The sequence below is a fragment of the Pipistrellus hanaki genome, assembly GCF_964339955.1.
Source record: "Pipistrellus hanaki genome assembly, chromosome: 9".
Lineage (NCBI taxonomy): Eukaryota > Metazoa > Chordata > Mammalia > Chiroptera > Vespertilionidae > Pipistrellus > Pipistrellus hanaki.
Genome location: NC_140511.1, coordinates 12,791,195 through 12,801,910, shown reverse-complemented (window position 1 = coordinate 12,801,910; position 10,716 = coordinate 12,791,195). Strand labels below are relative to the sequence as shown.

At 47.7% G+C, this 10,716-nt stretch overlaps 2 protein-coding genes across 2 annotated transcripts; one reads left to right on the top strand and one right to left on the bottom strand.

Annotated features, from left to right (window-relative positions):
- Window positions 1-3,693: 3,693 nt before the first annotated feature.
- HSPB2 (heat shock protein family B (small) member 2) lies at window positions 3,694-5,511 on the bottom strand. The gene is made up of 2 exons (XM_084893917.1): window positions 4,861-5,511; window positions 3,694-4,346 (listed from the first exon to the last, which is right to left on the bottom strand). The coding sequence occupies exons 1-2, from the start codon at window positions 5,270-5,272 to the stop codon at window positions 3,892-3,894; spliced, it is 867 nt and encodes a 288-aa protein (XP_084750043.1). The 5' UTR covers window positions 5,273-5,511; the 3' UTR covers window positions 3,694-3,891.
- A 136-nt stretch (window positions 5,512-5,647) lies between these two features.
- CRYAB (crystallin alpha B) lies at window positions 5,648-8,890 on the top strand. The gene is made up of 4 exons (XM_084893924.1): window positions 5,648-5,732; window positions 5,823-6,114; window positions 7,191-7,313; window positions 8,543-8,890. The coding sequence occupies exons 2-4, from the start codon at window positions 5,914-5,916 to the stop codon at window positions 8,744-8,746; spliced, it is 528 nt and encodes a 175-aa protein (XP_084750050.1). The 5' UTR covers window positions 5,648-5,732; window positions 5,823-5,913; the 3' UTR covers window positions 8,747-8,890.
- Window positions 8,891-10,716: the final 1,826 nt, after the last annotated feature.

The following is a 10,716-nucleotide window of genomic DNA, read 5'->3' as shown; positions in this document are numbered from 1 at the left end:
GAGAGAATTGTCTCGATATCATGCTATATTACAAAGCCACTGTCCTCAAAACTGCCTGGTACTGGCATAAGAATAGACATATAGACCAATGGAATAGATCAGAGAACCCAGAAATCAACCCAAGCCATTGTGCTCAATTAATATTTGACAAAAGAGGCAAGAGCATACAATGGAGTCAAGACAGTCTCATCAATAAATGGTGTTGGGAAAATTGGAAAAATACATGCAAAAAAAATGAAACTAGACCAGTGTTTTTCAACCTTTTTTGGGCAAAGGCACACTTGTTTCATGAAAAAAACACGAGGCACACCACCATTAGAAAATGTTAAAAAATTTAATTCTGTGCCTATATTGACTATATATAAAGTAATTCTCTTGAATAGGAATCAAATAAACACAAAGAAAGTATTTTATAATTACTTTATTATGAAATATTAAGTAAACAAAATAGTGAAAAATTATAAAATTCTTGTCTTGTCTGCACCTACGGCACACCAGGCAACATCTCGCGGCACACTAGTGTGCCGCGGAACAGCGGTTGAAAAACGCTGAACTAGACCACCAACTTACACCATACACAAAAATAAACTCAAAAGGGATAAAGGACTTAAACATAAGGTGGGAAACCATAAAAATCTTAGAAGAATCCATAGGCAGCAAAATATCAGACATATATCATAGCAATATCTTTACCAATATGGCTCCTAGAACAATGGAAACTAAGAAGAAAATAAACAAATGAGACCAATTATCCAAGATATGCAAATCAAAATGACAGTGAGGTACCATCTCACACCTGTGAGAATGGCTATCATCAACAAACTCACAAATGATAAGTACTGGTAAGAATGTGGAGAAAAGGAACCTTACTTAATTCACTGCTGGTGGGAATATAGACAGGTGCAGCCAATGTGGAAAACAGTATGGGGTTTCCTCAAAATATTAAAATGGAACTCCTATTTGACCCAGTAACCCCACTTCTAGGAATATATCCCAAGAAATCAGAAACACCAATCAGAAAGGATATATGAACCCTATGTTCATAGCAGCACAATTTACAATAGCTAAGATTTGGAAACAGCCTAAGTGCCCATTAACAAATAAGTGAACTAAAAAACTGTGGTACGTCTACACAATGGAATACTATGCTGCTGTAAAAAAGAAAGAACTCTTACCATTCACATCAGCATGGATGGATCTGGAGAGCATTGTGCTAAGTAAAATAAGCCAGTCAGAGAAAGATAAATATCACATCTCACATATTTGTGGAATATAATGAACAACATAAAAAAAAATAGATCCAGGGGCACAGAAGCAATGAGCAGACTGTCAAACTTCAGAGGGAAGGCAGGAGAGGGGGGCGGGGGTGTAAGAGATCAACCAAAGGACTTGTATGCATGCATATAAGCACAACCAACAGACACAAACAATAGGGGGGTGAGGGCATGTGCTGGGGGGTGGAAGTGGACAGGGAGAGGTCAATGGGGGGAAAAGGAGACATATGTAATACTTTAAACAATAAAGAATAAATAAATAAATAGAGCTCATATAGCCCTAGCCAGTTTTGCTCAGTGAATAGAGCATCAGGTTGTAGACCAAAAGGTCCTGGGTTCAATTCTGATCAAAGGAATGAACCTTGGTTGCAGGCTCTTTCCCAGCCCATGCCCTGGTTGGGGCCCAAGCAGGAGGCAACCTATCATTGTTTCTCACATCGATATTTCTCTCTGACTTTCCCTCTCCTAAGAACCAATGGGAAAATATTCTCAGGTGAGGATTAACAGAAAAATTATAAATAAATAAGTAAAGCTCATATAAAAATCCCAGTTACAAAACAGTTCAATGTGAAGCTGCTTTGGTTGAAATCGGAGTAGGATCTTTTAAACTTCTTCTTCTTTTCAATTAGGGACTAAGATTCCCAAGTAGACAATAAAAGACTATGTTTTTTATAATTTATAATTACCATGTGTATTCCCCATAGTAAATCACTTGGGGGTTGATAAATATTTGATGAATGGATGAACAAATGAATATGTCAGTAGTTATGTCTCTGAAGTATGCTTTCATTTTATTTTTTTTTAAATATATTTTATTGATTTTTTACAGAGAGGGAGAAGGGAGAAGGATAGATAGCTAGAAACATCGACCAGCTGCCTCCTGCATACTCCCTACTGGGGATGTGTCCGCAACCAATGTACATGCCCTTGACCGGAATCGAACCTGGGATTTTCCAGTCCACAGACGGACGCTCTATCCACTGAGCCAAACCGGTTTCAACGTATGCTTTCATTTTAAATTGATGGCAATTCTTTAACCAAAAATTGGATTCTTCAAGTGAGGGTTCTTATTCTGGGGATCCCCAGTTTTCTAAAAAGGGCATATGAATGAACTCCAAGAGCTCTATTCAAATTTTATGCCAAATTTGGGGGCATATGTATTTTTTCTGGTAAGAGCATCTGTAGCTTGCTTTTGCCATATTTTCAAATGGGTCTATAATCCAACAAAGTTAAGAATCAACCACTTTAATGGAAGAATTTCAGACGTCTATCACAGCCTCATAAAAGATGTATTTGGAGCAGGAAGATCTTCTGGACACTCAACAAATCATATGCACACACCATCCTATATAATAAAAGGCCAATATGCAAATTGTCCCTTCAGGAGTTTGACCGCTCACTATGATGTGTGTTGACCACCAGGGGGTAGTGCGGAACAGAGGAAGGCCCCTGATTGTCCCTGATCGCTGGCCAGGCCTAGGAACCCTACCGGTGCATGAATTTCATGCACCAGGCCTCTAGTATTTCTAATAATAACTCTACTACCAGAGGACATCTCCCTCGCCATCAAGCTCACACCAGTAGCCCTAGACCCCTTGCATTTAGTCTTGAATTCTGTTGGGTGTTGCAGTGATTCCTCTGGGACAGTGGTCACAAACTCATTAGTCAACAGAGCCAATATCAACAGTACAACGATTGAAATTTCTTTTGAGAGCAAAATTTTTTAAACTCAAACTTCTTCTAACGCCACTTCTTCAAAATAAACTTGCCCAGGCCGTGGTGAAAGAGCCACACTCAAGGGGCCAAAGAACCGCATGTGGCTCTCGAGCCGCAGTTTGCCGACCATGGCTCTGGGATGTTCCAAGAGATGAGGCAAATGCTTCCTCTCACGGGCCTCCCCATCTGCAGACAGAGATTACCAGGTTCGGTTATAATAGCAGAGGTTTCCATGTCTGTGGCCCTGCATATACATACTTGCTTCCTGAGAATCAGAGACCATTATCAGTGGACAGACCTTAGTATGGGAAAACAGGGCTTTAGGCAACTCACTCCAGCCAAAACCTGCGTTCCCAATCCCTACCCTAAACAGGCCAGACAGTCCGGAGACCCTTGTTTTGTGTCTTTAATCACCAGCTCAGACAGTGCCCGGTGGCTGTTTGGATGGCATATCCCTTTTCCCTCCCAGGATCACTCTCTTTTGTTGCGCTGTGAGAAAATTATGGCTCGGAATTTGATCTGGAGCCAGTGTCAGCTTTGGTGTGATCTCAGCATCTGAGCTGGGGGTTCTGTAATGTTGAGCGCATCTAACGGAGGAGCATTTTTTTCTGGCTATGCTCTCCTTCCCCCTTTACCCTCTCACCGTCCCCCCTCCCCCACCCCACTCCCCCATCCTCCAGGCCAGAGAATAGGAAGCAGCACAAACAAGGCCCTGAGATTTGGGTTTATTCACCTCTACCCAGAACTAAACCAAAGGCTAGGACACGTCCCACGGGACCAAACCACACACTGTGGCCCATGCACTTTTCCCTTCTCCCCAGGCCGCTGCTCTCTCTGGGGTGGTGGCAGCTGCCGTATCACCCCGGGGGGTAGACAGGCCTGGGTGCTGGGTCTGAGGCGCTCAGGGCTCCGCCCCGGCTGCCTCCTCCGCTTCCTCCGGATCCGGAGGCGGCGGGAGGAGGGAGATGTAGACCTCATTGACCTCTGTGTCCAGATGCCGGCCCCCGCGGGGCGCCTCCAGGCTGAGGATGCCGTCGTGGGAGAGCGCGGCGCGGACCCGCCAGGGGTCCACGTCGGCGGGCAGGACGTAGGTGCGGCAGAACTCCCGGGACACGAAGCCGTGGCGGTCCAGGCGCTGCGGGTGCCGGGCGGACACCTCCAGCAGGTTGTCCACAGTCCTCACGGTCACCTCGTCGGGGGTGAAGTGGCTCACGTCCAGGAACACCTGGAACTTGCCCTCGCTGAGCCGGAGCTCGGACGCCCCCGCCCTGCCGCCCTCCCCGGCTCCCGTGGCCCGGGGCCGCACGTAGTAGCCGTGGTAGAGGGTGGGGGTCAGGATCTCTTCCGGCAGGAGGCCTGGGGCAGAGAGGAGGAAGAGGCGGGTGAGAGGGAGTGAGGGGGACAGGGGTGATGGAGACCTAGAACCAGGGAGAGCCGGTGGGGGCTCAGGAGAAGCAGGGGAGGGGCAGGAGGGGGCAGAGAGGAGGAAGAGGCGGATGAGGGAGAGTGAGGGGGGGAACAGGGGTGATGGAGACCTGAGAACTGGGAGAGCCGGTGGGGGGTCAGGAGGAGCAGGGGAGGGTAGGGAGGGGGCCCAGGGCTGGAAGGAGGCAGGTTGGGGAGAGGGATTGAGGAAGGAAATGAGATGCGGATGGAGGAGCCCAACCCAAGCAGACCCGGGTGGACAGGGGACAGGAAGGCGCTCCGGGAGGACGGGCAGGTGCCAGGGCCTGGGCTGAGGTCAGGAGCCGGAGGAGAGAGCCGCCCGGAGGCGGTGGGAGCCGGCAGGGGTTCAGCTAAGCCCCGCGGGGCGCAGGCCAGCGCCCCGGGAAGCCGGCCAGAACGCCGGCGGCGGGGCCCGGGGCCATACCTTCTCCGAAGCGCTGCTCGCCCAGGCGGCTCGGGTTGGCGAACTCGTACTCGGCGGTGGCCGGGTGGGCGTGGGGCACCGAGCGGCCCTCCATGGCTGCGGACGGACAGGCGCCCTGGACCGGGGTGCGGCGCGACCCTCCGGCTGCCGAGGCCGCGGGGGGCGGGTCTGCACCCAAAATAGTGCGGCCGCCGGAGGGCGCGGCCCGAGCCAGCCCGCCGCCCCGGGGCCCCGACCCCGGCCCGCCGCCCCGCAGCTGTCCGGGCGCCGGGGGGGTGGGGGTCCTGGCTGGGAGTGAGGGGGGCGGGCGCGCTGACGGGGGTCCTGGAGAGCCCAGGGGACCTCCCAGCCGTGCCCACACCGCCCTTCTCCCCGGTCTATCGCAGGCACCCTGCGCCCTGCACCTGCTCATAAAGCTCCTTATTTAATGACCTGCGGCCCTTCACAGGGGGAAGGTGCAGGAAACCCCCTCTCCTTCTGTGGTTTGTGGTGAGGGGTCTTTGTGCCCAGATTCATGTCGGGGGTCCCCGCCAGAGCCCAGGTCAACCTTGAGAAGCACACAGCTGCCTGCCGCTGGCATGCCATCACTGCTCCAGGCCAGGGGCCACAAGGAGTTAACGTCCCTGGGGCCCAGCCAGGGAAGATTCCAGCTCCTGCCCAGGCCCAAGATAGTCGCTGGCCCCAGTCCCCTGGCGGGCTGGCTGGAGAGGAGGGGCCGCCCCTGCCTGCTTGGAATTCCTGGCGGAGTCCCAAGGGGAGAGGGGAGGGTGCCACTGGGTGTGGACAGAAAACTAGGGAAACAAGCCCAGGACAAGTCACTGGACGGGCCAGGCGTGTTTATATTTCTCTTTTCTTAGCTCAGTGAGTACTGGGTATGTGTCACACTGCCAAATCCCTGATCACAAGTCTGCGTGAACGGGCGGTGAGCTGGGATAATAAAACCCCTGACATCATCATTCCAGAAGCTTCACAGGACTGAGTATATAAGGGGCTGGCTGCAGCCGCAGCTGAAGGAGCCGAGCAGCCAGCTGACCCCGACACCCACCCGCAGCCATGGACATCGCCATCCACCACCCCTGGATCCGCCGCCCCTTCTTCCCTTTCCACTCGCCCAGCCGCCTCTTCGACCAGTTCTTCGGGGAGCACCTGCTGGAGTCTGACCTCTTCCCCACCTCCACCTCCCTGAGCCCCTTCTACCTCCGGCCACCCTCATTCCTGCGGGCCCCCAGCTGGATTGACACCGGGCTCTCAGAGGTAGGTCTCCCCCCCACAGGCAGGAGAGTTTCCGGAACCTTCTGGAAACATTTCCATCTGCTCTGCTTTCCCTCTGTCTGAATCTGGTCAGAGGGGACGCTGTGTCTAAGTGTCTAAGAAGCCTGCAGCGAAGAAAGATGAGGTTGCTAGTTTCTCCCCCAGTCACCTGCTTGTCTTTGATGCTCCTCTGTATCCCACTTACCACATCTTTCCCATGTGCTATGAAGATGATCTTTTATCCCCTAACTTTTAAGTTGCACGCCCCTTTCTGGCTTGGTTCATAAAGATCTACAAGGAAAGAGCTACCTGCAGATTCCTTTGCTTGCCCCTTGTAATTCTCATCCTCCTGAAAACTTGTATCATTTCATGTTTCAGAGCCAGGAGACAGCGCTACCCCAGCCCTTTTCACCCCCACAGCGTAGAGCTGGAGACAGCACCACGATTTCCTTCTAAGATTGCCCCAGTTTCTCAGGGCAGTGTCAGGCACTAGCCTGGGTCCAAACCTAGAGAGAAAAGAATGTCAGCCCAGTCTTGGGACCCCTACTTGTCCTAAGAGGGTGGGAAAACGGGTGAGCACACAAGGTTGACAGAAGCTGTCGCTGATAACTGTTTTAAAAATATCCAAGTGTGAGTAAACAGGAGCTGCGTGAGCAAGGGCTTTGGAAGGACAATCAGGGCCAGCAGAACATTCCAGATTGAGTGGGTGGGGAAGTTGGCAGAGACCTGAGCAAGAAGAAGGGGCCTTTGTCTCACAGACAAATGACAAAGCCAGGCATTGGGGCCAGAGAGGCAGCAGAAGCCATGCCCAGACCCATCCCTGCGACTGGTCTCCTGGGTGGCCTGTCTTCTTCCCTGTCCCTGTAAATAAAGTTTGGATCTAATGACCAAGTGGTGTGCCTTGGGTACCACTATGTTGGCTCCCCTGAACCACAGAGCCATGTTTATTCAAAAAAGGATGTTTAGCCAAAAAGAGGAGGATAAAGTACCTGGGAAGAAAGCAGAATGAGACTCCACTAATAATCCACATTCTGACCATTGTTTTCTCTGACCCCTTTCTCCCACCTTGCTGTTTCTAGATGCGTCTGGAGAAAGACAGATTCTCCGTCAACCTGGATGTGAAGCACTTCTCCCCAGAAGAACTCAAGGTCAAGGTGCTGGGAGATGTGATTGAGGTGCACGGCAAACACGAAGAGCGCCAGGTGTGTAGCTCGTTTTCTCTTCTGTTCGTTCATTCGTACACACTATGTGCCAGACACTGCCACCAGCTCTGAGGCTGGCAACATTCCAGTCCTAAGCCATCAGGGTCTGGAAACAGGACTAGACCTGGTATTGTTATTGTTTTGGCCGGAGAAGGGATCTTTGTTGTTTGCTTTAATTTTATTTGATTGCCTTAGATGGGATAGACTGGATGTTCACTCCCCATTTAAGCCAATGGTTCTCAACCGCGATCACATTAGAATCACAAGGGGAATTTAAAAATATTCCAGTGCTAAGGCGCATCTCAGACCAATTAAATCAGAAGTTTTAGGGATGGGACACAGGCATCAGCATTTTAAAAAGCTCCCTTGGTCATTGTAATGTACGGTCTAGGTTGAGTAGCACTGATTCAGGCATAGTGCTTGTCGGACACCTAATTCCATTAACTGTATGCACTCTGAAGGCACTTGAGTTTGGGACTTTTTGATGTTCAGGAATCCTCTTCTCTTTAGCCCACCTTAACATTGAACTACTTGGTTTGCCTCAGTTTCAGAGCTGTCCTCATCTCCTAATACCCTGGTGCACAGATAGAAATCCATTGAGAGCCTGTCTGTATAAATACCTGAGATTCAGGAGATTTAGTAGAATTCTGAAGAATGGAATAGCTAGCTTCTCATTACTTTCCAGAAGGGTGTTTTAATAAGTTTGTTTGTTTTTTAACCAATTAGTGATAACTCAGAGCCTTGTACAATTAACAGTGTTAGTTTGAAGTCCTCACACTGTTTTCATTTTGTGTATATAATCTAAGTTTGGGTCACAGTCCTATTTTAATAGCAGCAGTCCTCTTGGTCTAGAACATTCTGGGACATTCCTGAAGAGTCAGAACAATATCTGAGCTTCCTCGGGCACTTAGATCTTCCATGCCGGATGATATCCCAAGACGTGTAGGCCCGACAAACATTGACCTAAACCTTTGGGAATTATCTCTAAGCATATCCACGCCTTGGGGTTTGAGAGCTGTGAGGCTTTACCTGTTTCAGACTTCTCAGATTCTTGTCGAAGGAGTGACCACCTAGACAACTTCATCTTAGCCCCAAATAGAAAAACTTTCTCTCATGTTGCCATGGCATTGGTCCCACCTAAAAGGGGAAGGGGAATGTCTGAGTTCTAAGCAGGTGCCGCTTTTTCCTGTTCTCATCTCTCCGCCTCTTTCCTCGTTCTCTTGGATTAGGATGAACACGGTTTCATTTCCCGGGAGTTCCACAGGAAGTACCGGCTCCCAGCAGACGTGGACCCTCTTGCCATCACTTCATCCCTGTCATCTGATGGCGTCCTCAGTGTGAATGGACCAAGGAAACAGGCCGCTGGCCCTGAGCGCACCATTCCCATCACTCGTGAAGATAGGCCTGCTGTCACTGCAGCCTCCAAGAAGTAGATGCCCTTTCTCTAATTGAATTTTTTAAAACGGGGACGTTTCCCCACCAGTGACTAAAACTCTCGCGACTAGTGCTGAAGCTTATTAATACTAAGGGCAGGCCCAAATTATTAAGCTAATAAAATGTCATTCAGCAACAGATAACTGCCTTGTGCTTGAATATTCATGTGTGTTTTTTATTGGAAAAATACAGCAGGTCCATTTATTCATCACATAATGATCTAGGGGGCTCAAGGAATATTAGAGTCAGAGTGGTATAAATTTAGTAAGTCACTTAACCTTTCTGGGCTTTAGGTCTTTCATTTATAACATGGGGTACTGATCTATACACTTTTTAAAAGATAATGTTTTTATTGATTTCAGAGAGGAAGGGAGAGGGAGAGAGAGATAGAAACATTAATTATGAGAGAGAATCATTGATAGGCTACCTCTTAAAACCCCCATACTGGGGATCGAGCCTGAAACCCATACATGTGTCCCGACTGGGAATTGAACCATGACCTCCTGGTTTGATCTCAGAGACTGAGCCACACCTGTTGGGCTGATATGTACACTTTTTGTAAGGAGTAAATTAAGAAGAAAAAAAAATAAAGTTCTTGGCAGATTTCAAGGAATACCAGTTTCTCTCTCTTCTCCCTCTTTGATTTTGGCCCTCAGTTCCAACAACAAATCTAAATGAACTCTGGATAACAACACATAAAAGGCCCTAGTACATCTCTGAAATTACTCATGTGTTGGGGGAGGAGAGACAGTGTCCCCAAAGTTATTTGACATTTTCCTGCTGTTAAGCATTGCCTTCAGCTGACTCGCAAAGGCAATAAAAAGGAATTGGGTGATCAGCACCAGAAAAGCCCCTCAGGTGTAGTCCAAAATTATCCGGCAAATACTTACTAAAACTAAGACTGGAAAATTTCCAATTCAATGACCCACCAAAAAAAAAAAAAAAGTTAAGTTTTAGAATTATAATGAATAACTGATTAACAAGTGGTTCTATTATTTAACTTAAACAAAAATATGTTAATCTTTAAAAACATTTTCATTTCACTTCTGTGAGTCTAAACTTCTGATTTAATTAACGAGAAGTGGCCATGTATAGGCAATCTAGCATAAATGTTTTTCTTTCTTTCTTTCTCTAACTCTGAGCTCCATTTCGTTTTCTACATTTCCCCCCAGTTCTAAGCCAGGTTTTATAATGATGAGTGGGGCTGCTGTCCTGCTATTATACTGAATACTGTCATGGAGCCCAGGATAGCTTATGTAAATTTATAATCTTCATGCTATGTCTGAGTCTTCCCACCTCACTAAGCCCAGAGTTTCTATTCAACAAAGCCAGAAGTTTGATGGACAGGATTTTTCCATATTTCTTTCACAAATGGAAAAATCCCATCACAGCCTCCTGGCTTTAAGTAACGAGCTGGTTTCTTCTTTCATCTTGGATCGAGCACTTTTAGTCTGTAGAAGTGAAATTCTTAGCTGCCACTGTCTGCTTCTAGACCTAGAGGCCGATATGCACGTCCTTCTGAATTTTGTTTTTGTTTATTTAAACATTTTGTTATTAATTTTGCCCATATTGTTATTTATCTTTTCTACTTTAAAACACTCTACCACTGCTATGCATTAGGAACAAAGGGATTGCTTCAAACATTAACTTATTATTCTACTTTGTCAAAAAGTCTGTCCCCTAATTACTTTTTGACCTACCACTTTCCTGAAACTATTTGTGAAAGTGAAAGTTTAGCTAAATCTAATGGACCATTCTGATAATCCATTTGACTACTCACCTCTTCCTTCTTTAAACTTCATTCTCTTTGTTTCTGTGACATTGTGCTAATTACATTTTCTCCCCCCTTTCTGACCACTTTTCTGTCTTTTATGAGCTCATTTTTCTCTGTGAATCATTTTAGTTTGCCTTTCCAATGGTTCTACTGTTGGCCTTTCCATACCCTTCTTTTTTATTTTATTTTAATATA

Coding starts and splice junctions, on each gene's coding strand:
- HSPB2 (XM_084893917.1), bottom strand. CDS start 5,272: ATGAGCAGGTGCAGGGCGCAGGGTGCCTGCGATAGACCGGGGAGAAGG. Junction 4,347..4,860: donor CGAGCAGCGCTTCGGAGAAG/GTATGGCCCCGG, acceptor TCTCTGCCCCAG/GCCTCCTGCCGGAAGAGATC.
- CRYAB (XM_084893924.1), top strand. CDS start 5,914: ATGGACATCGCCATCCACCACCCCTGGATCCGCCGCCCCTTCTTCCCT. Junction 6,115..7,190: donor TTGACACCGGGCTCTCAGAG/GTAGGTCTCCCC, acceptor TGCTGTTTCTAG/ATGCGTCTGGAGAAAGACAG. Junction 7,314..8,542: donor GCAAACACGAAGAGCGCCAG/GTGTGTAGCTCG, acceptor CTCTTGGATTAG/GATGAACACGGTTTCATTTC.